The 27,204-nt window shown below is 40.4% G+C and overlaps 2 protein-coding genes across 2 annotated transcripts; one reads left to right on the forward strand and one right to left on the reverse strand.

The window, feature by feature from the left end:
* LOC110043294 (uncharacterized) lies at positions 1–3,380 on the forward strand. The gene is made up of 2 exons (XM_020748733.2): positions 1–143; positions 2,976–3,380. Exons 1-2 carry the CDS (start codon positions 89–91, stop codon positions 3,305–3,307), a joined length of 387 nt encoding a protein of 128 aa, XP_020604392.1. The 5' UTR covers positions 1–88; the 3' UTR covers positions 3,308–3,380.
* Positions 3,376–26,750, reverse strand: LOC110043293 (uncharacterized). The gene is made up of 20 exons (XM_089292283.1): positions 26,719–26,750; positions 25,478–26,199; positions 16,927–18,213; positions 16,156–16,380; positions 15,388–15,702; positions 14,615–15,055; positions 14,013–14,174; positions 13,221–13,433; positions 12,544–12,951; positions 11,981–12,148; positions 11,422–11,565; positions 10,766–10,927; positions 10,025–10,541; positions 9,312–9,511; positions 8,458–8,500; positions 8,037–8,108; positions 7,027–7,090; positions 6,254–6,346; positions 5,215–5,421; positions 3,376–3,800 (listed from the first exon to the last, which is right to left on the reverse strand). Exons 1-20 carry the CDS (start codon positions 26,748–26,750, stop codon positions 3,618–3,620), a joined length of 5,658 nt encoding a protein of 1,885 aa, XP_089148409.1. The 3' UTR covers positions 3,376–3,617.
* Between the last annotated feature and the right edge of the window lie 454 nt (positions 26,751–27,204).

Here is a 27,204-nt window from a genome sequence, read left to right on the forward strand (position 1 = left end):
CATAATATATATGCTTTCTCAGTCAACGCAAGGAAGTAGGCGAACCAACTGTTCTAAACTACCGGTGCTATCAAGCAAGTAAGGGGATATGAAATCGCATACTAAAGTGACTTTCTTTCTGTTACTCGCTGTCACTCCAAATGGTAAGGAGTTAATGCAAAAAATATGTTTATAAGCTTATCCAAATTTCTTGTCCTTGAAATTATTGAAATTGTGAAGATAACTGAGTAATGTTTTGTGCAATTTGCCTTGTGGCTAGCCAACAAGACATTTCGTCGTAAAAACATATTTGAATTCCACAGTTAGCTTAGTAAGATTCAAACAGCTCCTTCCAGCACTGGGTAATCTGTTCGTTTACATGATCCTGGTGCAGTAGAAACGTACCTAACTTTCTCGAGTTGCCCGCGTTTTGTATTTACATTCTTTCATTATAAACACTCTGTGAGACAGGTTCGTTAAGGCAAGCTGTATTACGCAACACTTTATGCCTGTGGTTTAATCAATACCACAAATATAAAACTGCCACTAAAAGGATAAACAGCGATAACTCATGCCTACAAATTTTGACTTGATTCGGCAAATTTGAAAACATTGTAGATTTTGAACTGTTCCGCTCTATTGTGTTAAAACAATATCAAAGCTTAGAGACAATCAGATGTTTTAAGTGCTCGTGCAATGTTTCCGTAAACAGTCTCCCTAGTAGAGTCAGTTTACCACAACTGCATGCAGAATGTTGCAAACTGAACTTACTGAGTTTAAACTAAAGCTATCCGCACTGTGTAATGATGACCAGAGCCGGTGGATTTATCGATGGTCCAGATATTGATATTTTTTTGCTGCGCGGTTATTACATCAGCCGTGCAATATCGTGCTTATATGCATGTATATTAATCTTTGAACCTGAACGATGTTACCAAACACACGAATTCATGTAGTGGTCATTTATTATGTCAGTGTCGTCCGTTTTCTGTCGCAGTCATCAAAACTAAGTAATAATTCTGGCAAAAGCCTGAATTGGGCCCTAACTGTGTGAAACGTCCTAAGTTACTAATCAACATCAGCAACAAGGACAATTTGAAGTAAATCCGTCCTGACCGCGCACGTGATGTGGTTGCCCAAGCGCGTCAAAAACAATCAAACAATAACTTACATCAGAATGGCAGTATCTGACTTTCTGATCGGTCTTAAAAGGAGTTTAACCTTGTTGGAAAGTATTGTGGCTAACTCGTAAATAAAGTTGCATTTGCCCTTCAAAGGATATGAGCTTGCGGTTTTCCATCTTCTATGAAACTGTTTTTGGTGAATGTGCTTTATACGTCACAGAAGCAAAAGTATCATGAGCATGCTTTGTGATTGTCCATCGTGATTTAAAATCCAATTTTTCTTTACATGACGCATGATGTTATTCACTTTATTAAGTGAATCGTGACCGCTTACCAGTTGCTGATCCACTTGTAAGGGTCTCAATGGGCTTTACCGTTAACCGTAAAACAGACCAAAACTTTAGCCGTTAGGCGTGAAAATTACAAATTTTAACCGTTAACCGTAAAACCTTGTTTTCACAAGCGACGCAAGCGCAAGCACAAGCGCAAGCACAAACGCAAGCAATAGGGATGACCCAAATTTACAGAATTCGACGTAAACACAAGCACAAGCAAAATCATCCGAATCTTCCGATATGTTTAGGCGCGAGGTAATCTGGATCCATTGTTTTCGTTGCCCAAACTTTACCACGTGTAGTAAATATCCTAGTCCTTGCGTTATGCCTGAGCGGTATTTCGTTTTCAATCGTTGCAGCGCAAACGCAAGCATAAGCCCAAGCACAAGAAAAAGGAAAAATTTGATCCTTGTGTTTGTGCTTGCGCTTGTGCTTAGACCTGCCTCAGGGGCGTTTTCACGGTGAAATAAGAATTATTGTGTTTGCGCTTGTGCTTGGGTCGCTAGTGAAAATCAGGCTTAAAAAAATTCTTGCTGTAAAACAATTTTGTGCTTTGTCTTGAGGCTTGAAAGCTATCTGAAGTTCTTAAAATAATATACAGTAATATCTTTTTCCGTCCTGGAATGGTCCTACAATGGTGATTAATTTACAAGATTTCTATTAACAGAAAGGGAAATAATTTAACCGTTAGCCGTAAAAACTACCAGGCACCCTACTGAGACCCTCACCGTGGATCGCCTGAAATGACGACCAGCGGTAAGAGAGTGGTAGAGTGGGTCTAAATCACGTTTCTCAGAAAATAAAAAGGTCCATTCACAACTCAATGAAAGAGAATTGGGCTTTTCACCTTTCGCGACGGAAAGAAGGATATTTTCCTCACACGAACGTACAAAAGTAATGAGATTGTGAAGCATCATGTCCAAAGCAAAGTCTTTTTCTCACATCTTTGCCACTAAAGACTAATGCAGAGGGATCGAACGCTTTGGCCGTCACGGTTATGCAATGAGAATATGTCTTGAGAAAAATAGAAGGAAACCAAAATCTTCCTTGTAGTAGTAGGTTCTGCATCTGCCGTTTTTTTCCCAGGGAAAACGTGTCCGTTTTAAGTGGTATCTTTAAGACGTCAAATGAAGCTCAAGTCACACCCAGGTTGGTCTCCTTTACGGGCTCAATTCAACTTTCCATTGAGCATTCCCGACCCGGGCCCCGACCTTTTCACATGGGAGTCCCCAGCGAGGGGTTTCTGCCTTCGTTCTCAGTGGCGGATTCAGACCTTGAGCTAGAGGGGTAGAGGCCGGGGGGGGGGGGGGGTTGCTTGCCCTGCCGGCTTTTCTTCCTTCTGCAATTTCATTTTACCCAAAATAAGGGGGGACCGGGCCACCCGGCCCCTCCCCTAGATCCGCCACTGGTCCTGTACATGAATGGAGACAATAGAATACATTTGACGCATGCTTTGGAATGACTATTTCCTTGGATGTATAATTAAGCATACTGTAATTTGTTAAATATCTCCTAAACATACTGATTTCTGTTGTAGTTCTTGGTCTGAATTGCCACAAATGTTCAAGCACAAAATCTTGGGAAGACTGCAGCACCGATTTATCACAGCTACCTTGCCCCCAGAGTGACGCAATTTGCTACAAGACTCATTACACGACCAATGATGGAAGTTTTCAAACGTTTGGAAAATCCTGTGGACCTGAAAGTTTCTGCGAGAAAGAATCTAATCCCATCTGTAAGGATCATCTTGGTCCTTCAGAATGTATCGTTAATTGTTGTGACGAAGATTTGTGCAACGGAAGCCCAATTGCACGGGTCAGCGGCCTTGCGGTGATGTCATGTATTCTCGTCATGATATTGTATCGGTAAAGACATTACATAGACCTTTATTTCATTCCATGGGTTTGTGCAATGTTATTGAAAATACAATATTCCAGTTGAATATGAAGGTATTTTTATTGATTTGAAGACATTTTCGCATAGCACTTCCCAGCCCCCTTAGCTCTGACAGAGCCATCTTTAAATGCCGGCTTACTGCGGGGAAATGCCTTTCATTGAAGAAACAAATGTTCTGCAAGTTCCTTTAGACAGCACATCTACTTTCTATGATTATATTTGTCGAACGCGATCAATCACTACAAGCTTCAAGTGGTTATATAAAATAGGATCCAAATTGTGCTTAAATGCTGGGTTCCGGCATCGCTTCGACAGCCTTGCCCCTTGGAAAAGGCTCCTTACAAGAAGAGGTCATGCTGGCGGTCACGGCTGGCACAGCCTCTGGTATGTAGAACTGCACCTCCGGAGGTTTCTTTTCGACCATGTCCTTCCAGCCTTCAGGCTCTAATTTCTTTCTCCCACGGCACTAGATCGCGTGATAAGTAAAAACATAGGCATGCTGCATTAAGGTGTAAAAAGGTAATAAATAGAATAATTACATATATAGAGGATATTACACGGTGGCGAGAAGATATGAATTTTATGTTCTCGTGGCAAGAACAATATTGTTCTTGCCACGAGAACATAAAATTCATATCTTCGAGCCAACGTGTAATGTTCTTTTTATTATATGGAGAAACCAATTCAACAAAAGCAAAAGGCGGGAATCGTGAGGTCATTGAACGATACGACACTCACAAAGGTGACATACGGAAACTACGCCACTCGGGTCCCGGATGAAGTGGCGTATGGAATCTACGAGTGGTTTAGTTCCCAGTAAAACACTCTTCTCCATATAATAAAAAGCGTTAAAACAAGCACACTCTAAAGGGGCTACAAGAGAGGATGAAGAGTAACAGAGTTAATCCTCCATGTAGGCGTTATTTCCAAGGCTGTCCCTCTCGAGTTATTGTTAGACATGGTACCCATATTTGTCGTGGATAATGCTACCACGCGCGTTAGGTGGATATGATGTTTTCATCAAGGATGACAATAGAGAGCTTTAGATTCAGTGGACTACGAGTACGAGATTGAGTATGAGTACGATTTTCAAACCATTGATGTTTCCAGTTTTGGTTTTAGGTAGAGAGGGAAGCTCATGGGATGAGATGAGTATGTGATTTGATGATGTGAAGCCTGAAACCTAGACCTGTCTCGTGCTTGATCTCGTACTCGTACTCAAATCTAAAGTCCCCTAATGTGTGTTAAGCCTTTGGGGCTGTCCTCGTGAGCAAACTCCTGGACACAGGATTGCTATTTCTAGACTCTGCGTTTTTAAAAAAAAAACAAAAAAACAGGGTGTGATCTCAAAATAATTTAAGAGTGATTATCTTAGGAATAGTCTATATTGGTGCTCAACTCTTTTCCTTCATCCTCTCTTGAATGCTAATGTAAGGGGTGTACCACGTGACTTTTGAGGAAGTAGTGTGTGTGGGTGATTTGGTACAGGCACGAACTCTTCTTAAACTCTTTTATGCACTAGGAATTTCTTTCTCGGAACGTGTATATGCATGATATTTTTTCTCCATGTAACACCTTTTCTTCGGGTAACTGAATTTGAATGAATTTCTTTTGAATTTTTCCCACGGTGGCCGTGAGCATGAGTTTTTATTTGTTACAAGTATGCTTGGAGGAATTTTTTTTCAAAATAACCACTCCCCTCAAAAGTCAAATAGTCCACCCTTAAACTTTCTAAGCGAGGCTTCATATGAAGAATGTAGTTTCAACTAGATATAAAAGAAGCTGAGTATTCTGGAGAATTCAGTCGAACGAGTCACATCATCTGCACATGCCACCAATGCAATAAATAATGAGCTCGAGGTTATATTTTTATCACTTACGTAGAACTTCCAGACGAACACCGCTGTTCCCAGTAAACAAATGGCCGCGCAGGAACCAATGGCAATCGCCTCAACTGACGACAGCTGCCGCTTGTGAACAGAGTCGACCGTGTCATCGTTATGCGGATTGCGCACCTCAGCGTGAAATGTGCCGTCAGAACGATATTCTTTGTCGTCCATCTTGACCACAAAGCCCCTGGATGTCACCTGATGCATAAGTGGATTACATAATCACATTTACATCTGTGGTAATCGAGGAATTAACATTTGAAAAAGTGCATTTTTTTTCCTTTAGATGGGCCCTAAGCCCACAATTTACCAAAGTAATCAGCTCATGATTTTAGCCTGCCATTTCAATAAATGGACTAGTCAAGGTACTTTGGCCTGGGTTATCATATTTACTTTTGTTAGTATTGACCTCTAAACTTTAAATTGGCAAAGCAAACCCTGTTATAGTCAGAACCATGTCTGTAAAACAGACAAAGACTATTTCTGAGCATTACAACGGCACTTTTATATAAATCGACATAGCCTTGAAGAATTTCGGCCAACGTTTCTTTACGTTTGCCCAGTTGCAACCGTTTTGATGTTTTCTATACGTACTCTTGCCAATTTGTTTCCGAATTTGACGTTTCTGGGTTTTGACCAGCTTCATTCGTTGTGAAATTGCTTAAAATTGCATGACCTGACAATGTATTGTAAAGCCAACAGATCATGCATGCAAACATCGTCTTGATGCACGACCAAATTCTCGCAACCAAAATTCATAGTAATGGACACACTTAAAGGGCCCTAGTCTGCCACACCTTTGTTTTTGTTTACATGCGAGAGTTTGACTATTGAATTTTATTCGGAGCATGTCGCACAGAAGGAAATCACTGTAAAACTACTAAAGATAATTAAACAAACTTCAGTTCAGGAACACAACTTACAGTAAAGTAGTAAGATTTCGCTTTATCATGCAATATCAATAAGTTCGATGGCATCAAAAATCGCGAAGGCATATTAGGGTCCTCCAAACAAGTGTAAAAAGACAAACCTCTGTCTCCATTTTATCCACAATTTCTTCAAGTGGAGCCGAGTCCTCCTCCTCGACGATCTCGAATTGCACTTTGATGCTTCCCCTTGAAATCTGATGGCATAAGTTGATATTTAACAATTTTTTTATCAAATGGCTAAGGAAATCTACTTCATTGTGATTGGCTGAGAACGCGCCAGTTTCTTGGTTTTTTTTAACTCGTTATTGTCACAGTTTATGGTCAATAATGATCATTGACTCGAAATAAATAGAAAAAAGTTAACTAACACGAAGAAAGCAAAACACATTACGAAATAGAAAGCATGTACCGTGTTTCCATCGAGTTTTAGTAAAAATCTAATAGCATCCTATCACGAATGCCTTTCCCTGATTTGCTACGCTACTCACTATCTATTCTGTTGTAGATAGTGAGTAGCCTAGCAGTGAGCGCTTAACAAACTGGCGGCAGCTTCTTTGCGCTTTCGAAGTGTCTGTGAAGAGAATTTAGATAAAGTTTTGAACGACTAGTAGATTTATACTAAAACGATTAGATTATTCGCTCTCGATTTCTATGCGTGATGGTTGACTTGGACAGTGCCCTCGTCAACTATCGCGCGATAGAAATCTCGAGCTGGTAATCTAATTGTTAAATAGAGACACGATTTTAAACCAATCAGCTGGTGTATTTTCTTTGGCCTATTTGCTAAACATTTATAGTTAAAATCAATAATTAGCTGAGATAAAAAAAAAAATACTACAACAAACACACCCAAGGGAACTGAAAATTCACTTACCTCAACATTTTGAATTCGCTCCCTCTTGACGTTAGTGACCCTGACCACTTCATCTTTAAAGTTGCTAGAAAGCGGGTAAAACCACATTAGCCATAATTTTATTTGTGTCAGCTAAAAGCCAGCTATTTATATAAGCAATAGCCTCCATTTGCGCGGAAATATGCTCGGATATTTGTCCACGGAAATTACCTAAGTATTCCGAGAAGCGACGAGTTTCCCGAGAGCGTAGTTCGAGGAAAACTGTGAGCTTTGAGGAGCAGACAATATCCAAGGACAAGAAACCGAGCATACTTTCGTTCTAAATGGTGGCTATTGTGTTTATTATCCTTCAAATATTTTTCGCAAAACGCGCGGTTTTGAAAATTGGGGAATATTCTCGGATATTCCCCAGTTTTAGTGCGCGTTTAGACCAATCGCGCGCGAGCGAAAATATTTGGTGGATTATAAAGATGGCCATTAACAGGTATAGCAGAAATGCGCTGTGGGGTAACTTTTTCAAAGCTGTACAACACATTGCTCTCTTATAGTGGTTGAAAAACTGAGTATTGTTTCTCACTTGCTGATGTTTTGGCGTGGCACTTCTAAACTTTGTTAACCGCAATGAAGGTGTATCTTAACGGGCAATGGCATTGTGAACAGACGAGCGCCATCTTGGATTCGGAAAACAGAGAGGCATGACAACAGAGAAACGAAAGATCCTAACGAGAAGCAGTTAGGTTGAATGACGAGTAACGGTGAAAGGCGGGGAATAAATGGCGTTATTTCTTGTCCTCACCGCTCCTTTCCCGCCACGTTCCTTCGTTCCAGCTCTCTAAGTTCTTTTAACTTGAGCTGATTGCCCCCCAAACGATGCGATCAACATTATTCAACTTTAACCACGCAAAAACACCTGCACTCCGGACGAAAATGTTTGAATCCATGGTAACCTTGAGAAGCTCTTTTTGTATTACTTCATACCTTTCTTTACTGATTGGTATTACAGAGAATATGAGTAACAAAGAGTTCATTACTTGATAAACTGTTCTTCTTTCCCAATGATGTCGTCAAAATTCGCCCTCAGTCTAATGTTCAGTTTCGCAACTCTGCAAAATGCACAAATGAAGATAACTAAACAAACTGGCATTTCAGGTCATTAAGGCGTAACATTTTCAAAAATGGGCACAACTATCTGCCAAAAAGATGGGAACAACGATAACTAACCCTCACAACTATAATAAGTGAATCTGTCACCCCATCGCTAAATTGATAGTTTAAAAGATACCAGAAAGATTGTGCTAGTTTAAGTTTGCTTCTGATATAATGCATTAAAAGTTTGACCACATTTAGAACCTTTTTAAGACCAATGTGGAAGAATCGGGACGAGACGGGGTCAGTTAGAACGACGACTAAAGTTACTGAAAGAGCCAAGAACTGACTCCAGTTAGCACTTGCCTCTTTGTTTTCTGATGGCCGTTGTTCTTTCGCCCATGCACACCTTCAATGAATAAGTTAAATAAAAGGTTAAATTGAAAAAAGCTACACTACACTTAAGCTGGTTACGGTTTCCTTAACAAACTTGAAGTAATCGTAAGTTACAATCCAGAGTACAAAGATCGAAATGGCTGGTTCCCTTTCTTGTTCCAACTTCTTGTTTCTCTGTTACTGCTTTAGTACGTGACCAGTTTATGTCACTGTATCCTATTTGGTGACAATCCACAATGCCACTGGGAAGGAGGAAAACCCTACAGCTTTCTTGCGGATGATTGCATGTTTATACTTTTATAGCGAGGGAACTCAAATCATAAACATTTGACACTTTTTCGTACATTTTCTTTTCGTTGACTACGGGATGAAGGTTCTTCATATAATCAAAGTAAGTGTTCATCAATCGAGCCATCCTAATTATAAAGGGATTCTGGTTTGGTTATGATTAACTGACCAAAAGGTCAAAATTAAATTTTACACCAAAGCATTCTGAAACCTTCAAGCAAATGACCCTAAAAACAATTACGCCGTTATCTACAATTTCCAAAATGTTTGGTCTTTTAAAAATGGTCCCCAAACCAACTGCCGCCACTATTCCTTGTCCAAATTGCAAGAGAACCTTCCTAGTACAGATTTACCTGACCAGTTATCTGCGCACCCGCAGAACGCGATCCTAACCCCAGAATGGCTAGTGGGTCCTCGTAAGTACGACAGACGAACAACACAAAAAGTGGCGTCATGCTATAATTATGAATGCGGCAGAAAGTTTTTAATTTTTGCCGGTATAACTTGGCCTGAGACTATAACGAATAAAAACTCACCTTTGCTTTGCTCATTGCTTTTGGTTATTGCAGCCTTGCAGTCTCGTGTTCCTGGCTTTATACGCGCACGTGTATTGGGCTTTTCTTGCCCCTTTTCATCGACACACCAGCACACACCAGCAGTAATGTTGCACTGCTCCACTAAGAAGGCTCCATCTTTCGGATTACACTCTGGAATGAATACACCAAGATCCGGCTGCCTGCAAATTTAACCGTTTTCATTGGAATCAGGGACTGGATCATTTTCATTAAACTGTTGTTTCTTTCTTTTTCACTGCCATAATTTGTGTTTTTTAATTGACTGGTGCTCACTTTTTGTCACTCGCCATTAACAGAATCAATTACTCTTGTATGTATTTATGGGGTCATTTATATCAATCCAACGGGGTTTTCCCATAATAAAAAACATTTTCTCGCTCGTATACCAAATTCTCCAACAGCAACAACAACAAGATGAAGATATTAACTGAACCGTTAAAAAGGAAATAAATTTGAAATTTCAGAATTTGAAAAGGTCTGTCAGACTTTTCAATTTGGCATCACAACCTTATGCAGGCGTAACTCATTTCTCTCATTGGAACACCACTTGAGTGCACTTATATAAAAATTTTAGTAAAACTAAACCATTATATTTAGGTTGGCATCAATGAAAATATATATATTTGAGTTTTGACTTTAAAAGGTCATGTTCATGATAACACCCCTTTAGACACCTTCTTTGGTCTTGGTTTTGATGGCCACGCCCACTATCTCGTTCATTTTGTCCTCCAGCGTTTCTACCATCGTTCCTTTCTCTGCTGTCACTGCGATCTCCCCCAGAGCCTTGGCCATGGCCACTCCTATCTCCTCCAGCACGTTGGCTTCCATCTGAACTACTTCGACTGCTATGTGGAGCTCCACTGTGGACTCCACTTTGAGTCCCACCCTGATTTCCTCCATTTCCTCCTTGTTGAGGGTCACCTGGTGCGCCACTTTGACCATCATCGTGTCCTCCTCTGCTATCTCCACCTGGCATTCCGCCCTGACCATTTCCATTACCATTCCATTGTCGCCCACGTTGGTTGTCCTCTTGCCTTCCTCCCTGGTTGCCTCGTTGTCTCTCACTTTTCCCAGTTCCATTTCTTTCTTGAGGAGATCCTGGAACGCCAAGTGGCATTTTACCATAGACTTGAAGAAACTTCCTTTTATAATTTTCTGTCGCCGCATGTCTCTGCTTCTGGCATTGGGTTGCTACAAAATTCAAAGTATACCAATTTGTCATTCTTTTCGAAAAAAAACCCTTAGATTCATCATAAGCAAGAGACGATCATAGAATCGACAATAAATAGCTTCGTTTGGAGATTTTAAAATTGCTTAAATATAATTATAAGAAACATCGTGAGATGACTATTTTCGCACCTAAAGTGAGACCGCACATTTATAGGCAGAAAGTATACAAAAATTTTGGTACTTACCTTTAGCACAGTCAATTTTGCGATCATTTTCATCGAAATATTCAGCAGTGCAACCTCCACAGTAATTCATACGACAACAGGCTGATGGATGGCTGGGACAGCCTGGAGATGACAGGCATTTGTCGTATATGCACAGTTTGAACGGCTTGCCCTTGGGGCACACTGCCATTTAGAAATGAAAAAAAATAATGCCAAAATAAGAGAACAACGCGTGGGCATTCCTGCTTCAATATAATTACAAATGTTACAAAAAAATGCCCAAATTTCATATAATTTATCCTGTCCAGTCCTATGCATAAATGAGCTACGTCGTGGTGTTCGCATCTTGAGAAGTGTAGCTTAACTTTTTCCAGTTCGTCGTTTGTAATCATTGTTCCTTTATGGTTTATTATTATCTCTTTTGTGGTTTTCTATCCTAGTAAACTATTATTTTCAGGTAATTTTTTATGTGGCCAAAATAACTGAAAATAACGTGACTGAACTCCTGTATTGTTCCATCTCACTACCTAAGTAATATATGCATTTCATTCAATGAGTTCGTCATGATTCACATACAAAGAATGTCTTTTATTCGCACAACTTTCTTCATCTTCTTGGCATACACAGTTCTTGAAGTGAGACATAACATGTTAAACACAAAAGACGTCCACTCTTACCGGGCTTGTTGGCAGGAATGCATCTCTTGCCGCATCCCATTCCACAGCACTTCATGTCCCCTCGGCAGTCTGCATCGGTCTTGCATTTGGATGGACAGGAGTAGTTGATGGAATTAGGCATCTCGGGACACTTTCCCGGTTTGACTACAACGAAGAAAACATTTATTATACCTGTTACCTGCCTGTACACCTCTGCCAAGTGGCACATAAGGTCTCAGAATTTATTATACGCTAACGAATTTTTAAAACGCGAGACAAAACGCCTAATATGCCATGTAACTGTGATAAATATTTCGATGATTTTACTTCCAATCATAAAGAGATGAAAACGAGAAAACACAATGACACCATCCTCTAGGAAAGATTTAATTTATGTTATTTTGACCAGCTAACCCTCTTAGGCTCAACAAAGTTTTCCCAACTGAGATCCTGCGACGCGTTTCCAGCCAGTTCTCAGAGTGTTGCGCTTATTTCGTCTTTGTGAATCATCAGATACATTCACATACAGAATAATTTTTTTCTCTTCCAAGTTATTCTTATCCATCAAGCTTTAACCTACTGTCTGGCATCTCTGGAGGCGGATCCACGCAACCTCGCTCTCCGCTTTGGCTAGTCTTGCAACATACTTTAGAGTCAGAACAGTCATTGTCGTTTCTGCATGGCCTTGGTCTATTTTGTGCCACGCCTGATCCAAAGCTAGACACAGAAGGGCAAAGTTTTTGTCTTCCTGAAAAAATTAATACTCGTGTTAATATTGTGTAAAAAATATAACACAGTTTGGGAATCTGGAGAGCAGGGTATGAGCGCTCCCTTCCCACCAAAGTGGGCGAATCGGGCTTGAATTCTGGACCTAGTGTCATATGTGGGTTGATTTTGTTATGGGTCTTAGCTTTGTTACCGGTCACCTCGGCGGTTTTGCTTTTTTTCTCTCTCTTCGCAGAATGCGCTGACTGAAATTACCGGAGCATAAACGCTCAAGACGGTCCATGTTTTAACGTAGGATCCTCGCCTGATTTGACCACTGGTTTTGGCTTAAATGGTGTGTAATTCTCCGACCATAATCGCCGCTGAGATGCAACAATTCTATCCGAAAATATATTTTCGTCAAAGATTGATTCCTACCTTTATCAGAGCGGGAGCAGTTTAGCTTTTTTAGCGGTTTCATCGATCCTACTCTCCTTCCGTTTTCATTGACGCACCAACACCACTTCCCTGACGATTCACACTGGATTCTTTCGTAATTCCCGTCTACATCGCATTTAGGCTCAGCGATGTGCTTCACCATCTTCATTGTCTTTCTTGCTACCACGCGGCACATTCTTGCCCGGTTTGCTTGATATCTGATGTATCGTTTGTGGTAACGCCCGCTTTGGTTTTGCTGTTGATTAGGTTGTTGTTGTATCCATTGGGTCATGTTTTCAGCTTTGGATTTCAAGGTCTTTGCTGTCTCGTTGTAGTTTACCGCCATCTTCCTCAAGTGCTTCTTAAGGTTCTTGATGTTTTGCACGGATGACTGACATGAAGACAGAACTGTAACGATAAAATAATTTTGCTTGTAATCCAACATATTCAGCAGATTGGTCAGTTTACAAGCATTCATCGCGTAGTTAGCCATTTCAATTCCTTGAAACGAAGCAAAACACGATAGGAAATGAAAAAGAAAAGTTTATGTTGCTGATTGATCAACTTAGGAAACGTTTGAGATTTCCGTTAAATCTATCACAGAACAACTTGACACTCCTTATAAAAGTGATTAAAAAACCTCAGGTGATCAGTAACAATGACGAAATATCTCTTACCTGGACCCGAGGCTTTGCAATTTGTTGGTTTTCCCGTTTGCCTAGTACCATTCCTTTCTCTTCCATGTTCATTAACACACCAGCATTTGTTCACCCTTGGACTACATTGAATCTCAGCAAAGCTACCATCTTTATTGCATCTCGGAACAACGCTTATTTCATCAGAGTGTCGGTATTTGATTTCCAGGCGTTTGTTCTCACACTTTGTTAAGGCTGCAAAATGAAGCAGAAACATTTCATGGCTGCACAAGACCACCGCTAGTTAAAGCCAGTGCACCTATCTGGGCATGTTACGCATGGCGGTGCGTTAGTCAGTTACATGTGAATGGCACATAAGGAAGGTACACATGCTCGACACAGTTTCGATTTGTTGCTCTAAATATCGCTTACAACAGGAAAGGCGCATTATTAGTTGATTGCCTCACCATGTTGCACTAACAATGCACAAAATAACAGCCAGTAAGATCATCGGACAAAGAGTTGCTTGTTAAAGTATTTGACAATAAAGATTCAAAGTAATGTCAATCGACGTTTCGATGCCGAAAAATCAAGCATCATTCTCAGGATTAAGGTCGTTAATGTCAATGTCAAAGTTGTTTTGTAAGAGTTGTGTTGAAATGGTTAAGGTAATAAACTATTTTTCCTTTTACTGAAAAAGCACACACGGGAAATGTAGCATACGGTCAAACAGGTAACATTTGATGAGGATTGTGTGCGTAAAAATACCAGGTCCAAGGCTAAAAAAATATCCCAAAAAACAGGCTGAGGAATATTATGATGGATATCACTAACCGCGTGGACTTTGTACTCGGTTTCCTTTGACGTCATAGCACTCTGGTCTGCAGGAACCACATGGATTGACTCTACAGCTGACGTTTTTACTATCTTCACACTTGACAAGTTTGCATAGGTTTGGGCTGCATTTCGACTGTATTGGTTCATTCTTTGGACAAACTACGAAATAAGAAGAGAATCAGTATAGACAACGAAAACCTCTTATGTTTCAATATCGTAAAACCAAAGCTAGCCAGATACATCACGTTGTTGTTCTTAATTGGAATTTAAGAGCTCTTGCTACGAAAATAAACACCACTTTATTCAGTTGGTATCTAAGGCCTAGGTCAAACGTCGAACTCTACATGAGACAAACTAATTTGCAATTTGAGTCGATCCAAACTCGTAAATCTCGGCCGTTGGGTAAGTCGAACTTATCCGTCTGAAGCAGACCGATAGAACTTGTTGGTCGATCTCAATTCAGTCGGACGAACTCAGCTGAGTCAAACGTCGAACCGGTATCATAAACTTAATTCGCTCAGTTTAGCTTGTCTCATGTGAAGTTCGAAGTTTGACCTTGGGCTAATACGTTTCCTTGAGAGATAGCTTATAAGCCTTACCTGAAGGTGGGTTAAAATCGAATTCCTTGTACAAGTCAGGCTCTTTAAGCCAATTAACGCGCGGGCAATGTTGCCGTCCACGCTTCACTCCACGGCGCATTCCATTCAACAAGTTGCTAGAGCTCACGATATCCATGGACTGGAAGCGCCGGACGACATCGTCCTCGAAAGTGTCTTCAACATCTTCATCATTTTCATCTAGAAGGTAGTCGTCATCGTCGTTGTCATCATCATTGAAATCACCACTGCCGTCATAATCATCTCTTTCAGAGTCCATGCCACTGTCACCACTGCTGCGAATGCCATCATCGTCATCATCGAAGTCTACGTCGTCGTTAGTATCTTCACTGTCGTCGTCGGTGCAGATATGATCCATGTCATCCCATCGCCTGTACATTAGATCTTCTTTGATTTCTGATTCTTCAGTCATGTTGATATCTCCTGTGTTGTTTTACATGTCATGTTATTTCAGTGTTTGTAATACACCAGTTAAATGAAGAGTGAAAATCTTACAGAATAGAGAACAATAGGAAACCAACATATGTGTTTCCAAGCACGGAAGGAAATACGTATAGTCTTTTCACCTAAGCTCACTGAGCACCAAACATGGGAGACACTAAAATTTCCCCTTAATCATATCACTGTACAAACCTTTCTTTAAGTTGAGAGAATATTTGATTAACTTGAAATTCAAAAGTTATTAATGACGTGTTTGCGATACGTTTTAAAAAAAATAATTTTGTAAATCAAAGTATACCTAAGAAACGACTTACTCTGATCACAAGTGAAATTGACCAGAAGGAATTTCACTTCCCTAACGCACGCCTTCCCGAGGAATCGTTCACTGAGGTTGATCCAACATTCCCGTCTCCCCTGGCAACGTTTGAGGATTTTTCCGATCACTTTGGTTGCATTGCAGCGATGATCATTGGGTAATGTGCTGTTGTCTTCGTTTCTTCCACGATGATGACACCTGTGGCCAGGAGCTGCGCTGCGACTCAGCTTGATGTCCAAAAAAGAAAGAGTGGTTCTTCGCTTGCAATGAAATTTCTTTTCCCCAGGGACGCACACAAGAGCTTTCCTAGAAACTAAAGTCAAAGGCACAAGACCGCATAAGTATGTTTCATGTCCCTTATGTCACAACAGGGCGTATCGGCCAAAACAGATACTGAAACTTTGTTCACAGAAACTAGAATTATAAGATAATGACAAAGTTTAATTGCATCGCAAATATTCTAAAGAATATTCAAATACGTCAAACAAATATTTTAATTACTCTTTTTAAATTTTTCTGGAAATCTCGTTTCAAGAAAACCTAATTTAAAACTTCATTGTTGTCAAATTAAAAAAAACTAATTACAAGAATAAGCCTAGTCTTATCAAAACTTTAAAACTTGATTGCAAAAAGATAATAACCCAGAAGACTTACAACCTAATTCAATAAGAGTCAAAAGCGGCTCTTAACTTGTTTAAAACGCCATAACCCTTTTAAAAACGACTTTTAAATTAAGATGTCACCCTTCTATTCATCCAAGCCCTACCTCTCTTCAACGGACACTTAGGTTTGCCTTTGGTCAGTGTGTTCTCCATCATGCGGCCTTGACTGTCTGCCCGCCATGACAAACCTAGTGCTGGCCACAGTTGATGACAATCGAAACTGTGGTCGAGTCGGCAGCGTGGAGTATGCGAAGTAACGTTCCTTGATCCGGGAATTCCTTTTTCAGCTAGAAAGGATGAGACCTCTTCCAGCAGACACCTGGGAATTACTGATACGTGGATTGGAAAACTTGCAATTAGTTGTTGGGTCAGAATTCGTTTTATCAAACTATCAGTGCTTTTTTTCAGTCAAGACCCTTTGGAAGCAGCAGCAGATTTTGAGAATATATGTGCACTGCGATCGAGCACGTGCCACTCACGTGCTATACCACACGTGGTTAAGGTCACATTAAGAATTATAAAAAAAATAATTTAAATAGTAATACAAATATTAATACTAATACTAATAATAATAATAATAATAATGCTTATATAAATATTCGATACACTGTCTTGGCAACAAAAACATCCCACAAAGGTTTCAATGAACGGAATGTAGATGTTAATTAACACGTCGCTTTTCAGTCTTACTACCTTTTTACGTCTACTTCAAAACCAACGTGAAAAGAACATTTTTTGTATTTTAGAAAGTGTAAAACACGATACCAAACAATCAATATTTCTATTTAAAATTTCCTCAGTTTCTTCTTTCAAAAAAGATAGAAACATGTCATAAAATTGTCGAAAACATCAAAAATGTCGTTTTAAAAACTTACCGGTCTCCTTATCTAGAGTAACTCCCAATGAACCTCCTGCAGGGCCACCACCATTGTGCCCGGGTCCTCCTAGCGAACCACCCGCATGGTGCCCAGGTCTTCCTGGTGGCCCAGCACTATGGTGCCCACCATCCTGGTGCCCACCACCATTTTGCCCACCACCTGGCTGCCCTCCACCATTTTGCCCACCATCTTGCTGCCCTCCACCATGTTGCCCACCACCTGGCTGCCATCCACCATTTTGCCCTCCACCTGACTGCCCACCACCTGGCTGCCCACCACCTGGCTGCCCACCACCGTGTTGCCCACCACCTTGTTGCCCTCCACCGTGTTGCCCACCACCGTGTTGCCCACCACCGTGATGCCCTCCACCATGTTGCCCACCACCGTGTTGCCCACCACCTTGTTGCCCTCCACCGTGTTGCCCACCACCGTGTTGCCCACCACCGTGATGCCCTCCACCATGTTGCCCACCACCGTGTTGCCCACCACCTTGTTGCCCTCCACCGTGTTGCCCACCACCTTGTTGCCCTCCACCTGGCTGCCCTCCACCATTTTGCGCTCCACCTGACTGCCCACCACCTGGCTGCCCACCACCATGTTGCCCGCCACCGTGATGCCCACCACCTTGCTGCCCACCACCATGTTGCCCTCCACCATGTTGCCCTCCACCTTGTTGCCCTCCACCTTGCTGCCCACCACCTGGCTGCCCACCACCGTGTTGCCCACCACCTTGTTGCCCTCCACCGTGTTGCCCACCACCTGGCTGCCCACCACCTGGCTGCCCACCACCGTGTTGCCCACCACCTTGTTGTCCTCCACCGTGTTGCCCACCACCTGGCTGCCCACCACCATGTTGTCCACCACCTGGCTGCCCACCACCATGTTGTCCACCACCTTGTTGCCCTCCACCTTGTTGCCCTCCACCTTGCTGCCCACCACCTTGTTGCCCTCCACCATGTTGCCCTCCACCTTGTTGCCCTCCACCATGTTGCCCACCACCGTGTTGCCCTCCACCTTGCTGCCCACCACCATGCTGCCCACCACCATGTTGCCCGCCACCGTGATGCCCTCCACCATGTTGCCCACCACCGTGTTGCCCTCCACCTTGCTGCTCACCACCATGTTGCCCTCCACCATGTTGCCCACCACCTTGCTGCCCACCACCTTGCTGCCCACCACCTTGCTGCCCACCACCTTGCTGCCTACCACCTTGCTGCCCACCACCTTGCTGCCCACCACCTTGCTGCCCACCACCATGTTGCCCGCCACCGTGATGCCCACCACCTGAAAAGTGAAAATGGAAGACTTCGTAGTTTAGTGCAAATCAGAGATTCTGGTGTTGAAATCACTACTCTATGCTTATATTTTGTGAAGAGGTTAGAACAAGAGTATATCTCATTTAACACCTCCATTTACATAGAGTGAAAATTCAATACAGATGCACTGTCAACCAGACATACAATATTATTAACCAGACGGTACTGTCCTGATGAACCACCAAATTCGTGAGACTCACTTCAAAGGAAGTGACTGTTAACCAGCAGGGAGAATTTCAATTTTCAGCTGAATGAGTTGACCAGTTAAACCTAGCAAGGCAACTGCAACGCATATAGGCGGTTTATCCTGTCAAAGCAGAAGCGATATATTTTGGCCTCATAGCGTTTTTTCTCTTCCTGGCTAATCTCTGATATAGATCACCCTACTAAATACATCGGCGCCTTTTTTTCTTTCGTTGTTCAATCAAGCATATCATCAAAACAAGTACACAGAGATAACAGCAGGCAGTTTGACACGCTTTCGAATCTATTTCGGTCGGACCGAGATGGAGTCTGGGAAAAGAGTTGAATTTTCCGCTACTTTTTGTTTTCTCTTCGGGTTTACCATATTTAGAGTGGAGGGCACATCAGCCTTAGCTGATTTTTGTGCAGGTCCTCAATCCTGGTCGAATGGAATTTGGAGATGTCGGTTTTTGTGGAGGAAGGAAAACTGGTGAACCCGGAGAAAAACCCTCGGAGCAAGGCGAAAACCAACAACAAACTCAACCCACATATGGCACTGGGCTGGAATCGAACCCAGGTCACATTGGTGGGAGTCGAGCGCTCTTACTACTGTGCTATCCCTACTCCCTAGGTAGACTCCGCGGTGGGAAGTACAAGTTAAACAAAACCAAGCGATCTAGGTGAAATTTCTAAAAATGATAACAACTTTTTTTTTATTGTTAGCAAGTTATATCACTTTTTTTTTCATTTAACAATAGTATTATCTAGTCAGTACAGTCATAACATGAACACGTTCTGTAACATACATGGTATGGTGTAAACTAGACCAAGGTTCTGTCAGGGATTTGAAAAAAGTTTAACAGGGCAGGCAAATCTAAGCGTCAAAACCGACAAACTTAATAAATTAAAAAGACTAAGACATAAGAAGGCTCTCCCTTTGAACCAAAGTCGTTTAACATCCGGCAACCTTCCACTCCCCCTCCTGCTACGCTACCTTGTCTGAAACCTTCTGTCACAAAGACCGTGAACGACGACATACTTTAAGCAGTTGAGTGCATTCACACATGTTATCGAAAATCTTCCACGAGAGTGGAACACGTATACGGAACATAAACAACTTCATTGTTAGGGTTTCTGAAAATTGTTTCCCGCGGGTGGCACACCTCACCAGGAAGATTTTGAAAACTTTACACCGGAGAGAAATAAAACTCAACAGGGAGTTTTTTTTTTTTTTTTTTTTTTTTTTTTTTTTTTGTATTTCGCAAGGACGAGGGAGGTGAAATTTCACCAGGGATCGAGGCAAAATAACTCGACAATCTGGGTTTAAACACCGCCTAGTAAAGACGTGGGTGCCATATTTTTTTTCCGGACAACTGATCCAAACTTTTACGTAACTTGTGATATGTTTAAGAGCCGTGTCGGATCGCCCACTTCAACTTCAAGTTATTTGAAAATCTCTGCTCACCTTAAAGGTGCACTCATTTGTTTGGTCATGCACAATGCCATTCTCTTCCTAAATATGGCGAAAAACGTTTGTTTCTTAGAATTGGAAAACATAGCAATCGATTTACTACTCATGCTAATTGATGGTTATCTACGTATTATGATTACTACAGACTTCTTGTAGCTCCCCTCGTGTGCTACCCTCAATAAATAAAGTTGAATGTTATTATTATCATTACTCATGATCACATGCACCATGAAAATGATTAGTACTGAGCAGCAGTGGTCTTTTTTGATGGGTAATTATTATTCAGTCGTCTTCCATGTTTTACATGATAGCGTAACGTAACCTAACGAAACAAATGATCAAGACACGAAGTAGAAAAGAAGCAAACGTACTGTTTTGGCAGGTTAATTCTCCAGATTCATGAATGTGTAATTTCTCCTCGCAAACAAAATTGATCGATATTGATCTTTTTTTCTTTCGAATTGGACCGTTTACTTGGGAATATTGTAACTATATCAGTATTTGGCAAGCGTGCAAACGCCAAAATTTAGCATATACTTGCCTTTCTTAGACCGAACGTTTCCCTGGAAGTTTAATCAAAATTGATCACCGCAGACAAAGGAACAAAGAGTTCTCCTTGATAGCAAACTGTTTCATTTTGCATAATGTAAACTGGCTTATGAATAGTAGTACATCGTAACGACAAACTTCGGCTGGACCGCTAAGAAAATCAAATACAGACTACTCCTTTGCTTTACTTTGTGACCTAGTTTACCATTTATTGAAAAAAATGCTAAATAAGCAGGTGACACGAATAAAATAATCAGGCCGTGAATTATAGAGTATTTTCTAGATGTACAGCTAAATTCTCCGAACTTTCAGTAAAGAAGCATATCAAATTAATCAGGAGAATCTTTTTCCATCGAGTTTGAGGTAAAAGGCTCTTGATATCATGCGTTACGTTGCTGAGTCGGTACTCTTTCCGCCAGCGCTGTATTTTTAAATATGTTCTGAAATTCCAAGATTCAAGCGTTTTTTCGTCACCTTCAGAAATAAAATGGCCTTACCAAGACAAATGTTTGCACTTTTCTGGATGAGCGCAGATTTCCAAATAAGCTTAAAGTGGCCGGAGTGGGCGATATGTCACGGCCCTTGAACATTTCCACCGGTCACTGCAGCTGAAATAAATCTCGTATTATGCAATTTTAAATCAGATTTTTTTTGGAAAAAATGTGACTGTAGAGATTCTTTTGAGTGGAATAAATGAAGTTGTTAGTACCTGGCAAAGAAAATTTTGTTATTAATTCTTTGCTAAATAGATAGTTAATTATTTCGTCTAGGTTGTTTGTTTGTGTATGTGTTACATGCTTGACCCGTCCGCGTACTCTACTCTAAAAAAGATAGCTTAGCTTTTGCTGGACTTGGGAGTTAACAAGATTCCGATAGGAAAATATTGAATGACAATAACTGGCGGCTTGCCTTTTTTCTATAATAGGACGTCAAACGCTTGCCAGACCTCATATCTTTTTACGGCATCTTCTTGACAGGAGCACTTAGCTAAAGCAGGTACTTCGAATATTGAGGTAAATAAATCGTGGTAACCTGCTGTATTTGACTTGATTGGAGTTTAAGCAGTCATCCGCATCATCACGCATGAATTGTTTATTACATCAACAACTCGAACTTCTAGCCAATGAAAAGGTTGCCTTCAATGAGCATCGAAAATGATTTCATCCGTCGTGAGCTATTGATATCTGTTGCGTGAAACCAAATGACATTAGTCGCTTAAACTGTCGCCAAGAAGACATGCCGGTATTAGCAGGGTCACCGATATCACCTGAGAACCAGGTCAGTAAAAAGCTATATTTTTGGTATCTTTGACATTTACATATCACAATACATCACTTCAGATATATTCTCCTATACATTTCGGGTATTTTTTACATCAACAGAATGTCATCTCAAAATGTTATCCATCAAGACGAACAAACAACGGAGAATGAGATACGTCCACGGCATGCCATCCCTCTGAAGACAGTTAAGATGTCAGAACTTCTAGTTGTCTAACATGAAGAAAAGGGAAATGAGAGCTCAATGGGTACAGATATTTGAAGGTTGGACAACTTGAACGTTAAGATCTGTACGATCTGACACATTTGTTTAGAGCTGACGCCTTTAAAGAAAGGAAACGGATACCGTATGTATGCAGCATAAGGTACCGCCCCAGGGCAAAATGGGCCGCATAGACAATCCCAGTGTGAAGCGAACTGAAGACTGAACAACTGAAAGTGAGGAATCTTTGTGTTCATCTGCTTGTTGTTAAACAACGAGAAGGACTACAATGGATGAAAAACGCCGGCGAGAATTCAAAAGGCCATGACAATTTGTTAGCAATCAACTGGGCGTGAAGCCAACTGCAGGTGAAATCTCAAAAGCCCCTGACCGAGGTTACGTTTAACAACACGGTTATCAACAGGTGAGAGTGTAAACAGAAAAAAGTAAACCGTTTTAGACTCGCCGTAAATGGTTCATTCAAGAGTTCAGAGTAGTAGTTCAGTAGCCTGCATGAACCTTGTCTCGTTATTATATTTTGAGACATCTTTTAGCAAACTCGCAAGTTATATTGAATTGTGACAATGTTTTCAGCTAAATGCTATCAGTGTAATTAAGAGAAACAATCATGGTTATTCAAAGCGTTAACGCCCAATCTCTCCCAAAGAGCAAGGAAATGTCGGCCACGGAATAAGAAATACGACTGACGAGCGTATTATATATATATTATGCCAATGCTTCGCTCATTTTGAACTTGGGCTCAAATTTGAGAAGCCGTAACTGTTTTACAAACAATGCGAAAAGGAAAGAGAGAAGTTTGGTTTTGTGCAGGGCAGGTTTCGTATTGACCGATAGCAGGTATTGTATTCTCTTTTAACAAGGTTAGACTCTTTTAATAAGGCTAGACAAATTCTGCACTGAAAGAAGACGATTTATTTCAAACAACTAATTATTTCGTCGAGCATCAAAATGTTTACAAGACTGCAGCTATAAAAGGTCCTATATTTGTTCTTAATTCAGTTGCAGCAGACTAGCGGCCTTAAGGCGCTAAACGTGAGTGAACAATACTAAAAGAGTGACAGATCCAAACCATTTAAAGAGCGTGGCAATCAACATGGTTGTTGGGGACCAGCCCAATGTCTCTGGCACAGCTAGAGAAAGGGCCAAAGTGGCCGAAGTCCATGTTTCCGAGCAGTGATCATCTTTGAATTCCCTTTTCATTTCTATAGCCAATTCAAGCTGTTGGTTCTTAGGAATTAAGCACCTGATCATCTCATTTCAAGTCCGATCCTGGAGCTAAAGAGTTCATAAGTCAAGTGCCATGTTTTCAGCACCCGCAAGTATTCACCACTTCACCGACATGTCGCTGATGGCTTGAAGCCAAACCTATCGTAAATCACTAAATATGGCTTGGCAAAATCGATATCAGATTTTAAAAACGAGTATGATTATTGAATCGAATTTTTAATTTGCATATTTGGGTTTCTATTACGGTAATCATTAACACTAGTTTAATGTCACGCTGAAAGGACTAATCATTATCATCAATAACAAACTAATACTCTGCAAATTACCTGATCATACATGAAAAACATTAGGGCTCAATCAGTAACAATGACATGCTGTAAAATACAATTCTTAACATCACAATTAATAAACTTGTCGCACCGCCTACAATTGTTCTATTGCGCGCTATTAGATCACCTACATCAAACACTTGTCACACACTTACTCCTTATCACACATTCCTTATTACACCGTCTTTTATCCCTTATAACATACTTATTCATGAGTGAATAATAACCTGGTTAGTAGCTAGCAAATCATTGCCATCTATTCATTAGAGTAAGCACAAGGACAGAATCGAGCACAAGGAGAGACTCGAGTAATGATCACCTGGCAAAAGTTTAACTAGATATCAAGAATAAAATCCAAAGCACATCGCAGCACTAGAATGACTAACATTTTTTTCGTACGCAATGCCACCGCCACTGAGGTTAACGCACATACTAATCATTGTAATATCAATGCCTGATGAGTAGATATCAGGAATCGTGTCACCAGGCTTAACAACCTTCGTCGTTTAGAAATCTCAATGATGCGAAAAATGCAAAATGTACTGACAAGCATTTCTTGTTCCCTAACGCGATACTAATTCATGAAGCAACCCAAAAGCAAATTCTAACAAAAATCAAACTGATGAAAATAATCTCGAATACTGTACTGTTGCTAACGATTCCGTTGACAGTACTCAGACGTATAATATGGTACTAATCTTAAGCTAATACTCATTCTAATACTAAGATTGAGGCTGTCACCAGCCGCACTAAATGCAACATAGCGAAACAAATTAACGCACTCTTTTTCAGGAAGGAAACATGTTGTCGTGCCTTTCACAATACATTAACAAAAATGGGTAAGGTGCCATTAACAAACTCTCAAAGCAACATAACCAAAACGCTAGCTAGGGGAGCCTGCAATACACAAGCATCTATCTAAAGGGAGTGACAATATATACGGCTAGTTGGTTCATGCAATGGAAATTTTTGTTACCCATCCAGGTTTGTAGACGGATTTAGGGCCTTTCGGCTTGTGCTACCGTCGATTTTGAAACTGACGCTAAACCTAATGATAATGTTAGATCTCTTTCTAAGCTGTTCAATTGTTTATCAAATTGAGCCACTGGTAGTCCTATTACTTGTACTAGCCAGTGGTAATCCTAATGTTCTATAATTAACCAAATGATGATATGCTATAACACTAATGCTAATGCTTATGTTAACGCTAAAAAAATTGCTAATACTAATGCTAACGTTGATAAATTTGCTGAGGCTAAAGCTGAGGCTAAGAAATTGCTACCCCTCGGCGTCATCGGTAACTGATTCCAACGCTAATACCTTGAAATGCTAATGATAACGTTAATGTTTTTTCTAAAGCTAATGCTAATGCTGATACTCATACTTCCGTTTATGATACCCAACGGCACGCTAACACTAATGATAATACTAATGCTACTGCCCGGTTGACAGCGATAATGCTGAAACTAATGTCTAAAATTATGCTGGCGTTAATGCTTGATGTTTATGCCAATGCTATTGATAACGCTAATACCAGTGCTATTGCTAAAGCCAACGTCACAATGCTAATGCTGACGCTTTTGCTGACGCTTTTTCTAATGTCAATGCGAATGCTTAAGTTAATGATAAAGCTTAATGCTGAGGTTTTGTGGACACTAACGCTAATATTAATGCCCATGCCAATGCTCATGTTAATACTGATGCTAATAATCAGTAATGGCAATGTTAGTGTTAATGCAGATGCAAATGCTTATGCTAACGCGGAGGCTTCTGTCACTGTCAATGCCGATTTTACTGAATGCCAATACCAATGCTAAAGCTAATTCCAAAGCAAGGCCGATGCAGATTGTAATGCTAATGCTAATGCTAATTTAATATCAATACCAATGCTAATTTCTCTGCCAATGCCAATGCCGATGCTAATTCCTATGCCAATATAAATACTAATGCTACTATGTCAATGCAAATACCAATGTTACTTCCAATGCCAATGCCGATACCAATGCCAATGCTAATTTCTATGCCATTACCAATGCTAATGCCAATGCTAATGCCAATGCTAATGCTTCTTCCAATGCCAATACCTATGCTAATGCTAATGCCAATATCAAAACTACTTCCAAAGCCAATATCAATGCTAATGCTATTTCCAACTGGTGCCGATACCAATGCTAATGCAAAACTCAATGCCAATGTTAATCCTAATTCAATGCCAATACCAATGCTAATTTCTATGCCAGTGCCAATGCCGATGCTAATTTCTATGCCAGTGCCAATGCAGATGCTAATTGCTATGCCAATGTACATACTAACGCTACTTCCAATGTCAATGCAAATACCAATGTTACTTCCAATGTCACTGCTAATTTCTATGCCATTACCAATGCTAATGCCAATACCAATGCCAATACCTATGCTAATGCTAATGCCAATATCAATACTACTTCCAATGCCAATGCCAATGCTGTTTCCGACCCCGATACCAACGCTTATATCAATGCTAATGCCAATACCAGTGCTAATGTTAATGCTACTTCCGATGCTAATACCAATGCCAATGCCAATGCTATTTGCAATGCCGATACCAATGCTAATTCCAATGCTAATGCCAATGCTAATGCTAACGCTAATTCCAATGCCAATATCAAAGCTAATACCAATGCTAATGCTACCTCCAATGCTAATACCAATGCTAATGCCAATGCCAATATTAAAGCTAATTCCAATGCTACTTCCAATGCCAATGTCAATTCTAATGCAATGCTATTGCTACCGCTAACGTTAACAATGAGGCTAATTAATAAAATTGTTAAGCTAGTACTACTGCTGATACTAATGCTGTTGTTAAAACTTAAGCTAGTCCCAATAATCCCAATATAATGCCTAAAGCTATTATTACTTTTAATGCAAATTTACATGTCAACCCTGATAGAGGTTGATACTTTTGTGACTGCTGGTGCAAACCCTGAGGCTGTTACTTATGATGCTCCTGATGCAAATAAGGCTTTTTTTCGAGACCGCTTATAACTTGCTTGGTAACATACTTTCCTATTAATACAAAAACAGCATAAGATCACAACATATCACTGAAGTACGAATCTGACAGATACCACAGGTACTAATTTAATACCGGTCCCATCTTGTCACTGACTCTAGTAATGACACTATGTTTTTGCATGAAGAAAACACTTGAGTATAAATACCTTATAACCTGTAATGAGCACTAAAGTGGCTCCGCGGCATCTCTAAAGTTGCTCACATGCAATTACGATATATTAATACTAATGCTAATATTAACAAAATAATAATAATAATAATAATAATAATGTTAACGAAATAATGGTGCTAACACTAAAATAAACAATCTTATTCTTTCGCTGATAATAACGCTGCTAAGCATTTGAATATTTATATTACTTCTAGCGCTAGCAATAAGTGTAAGACTAATGCTTATGTTAACTTATATATTAATAATCCCAATAGTAACGCCAAGAATAATAACAGCAATAAAATAAAACTAATACTGATACTAAAATATATACCATTACTAATTCTAATTACACTTCTAATGCTAAAACTAATCATAATACGGCATAATATAATATTAAAGTTAACGGTTATAATTATGCAAAATTAATATTGTTGTTTATTCTAATACTAGTATTGATACTAAAATGATAACCAGCTAAGTAGCATA

Source organism: Orbicella faveolata, unplaced genomic scaffold (assembly GCF_042242905.1).
Source record: "Orbicella faveolata isolate gen_17 unplaced genomic scaffold, um_ofav_v1 contig_24, whole genome shotgun sequence".
Taxonomy (NCBI): Eukaryota; Metazoa; Cnidaria; class Anthozoa; order Scleractinia; family Merulinidae; genus Orbicella; species Orbicella faveolata.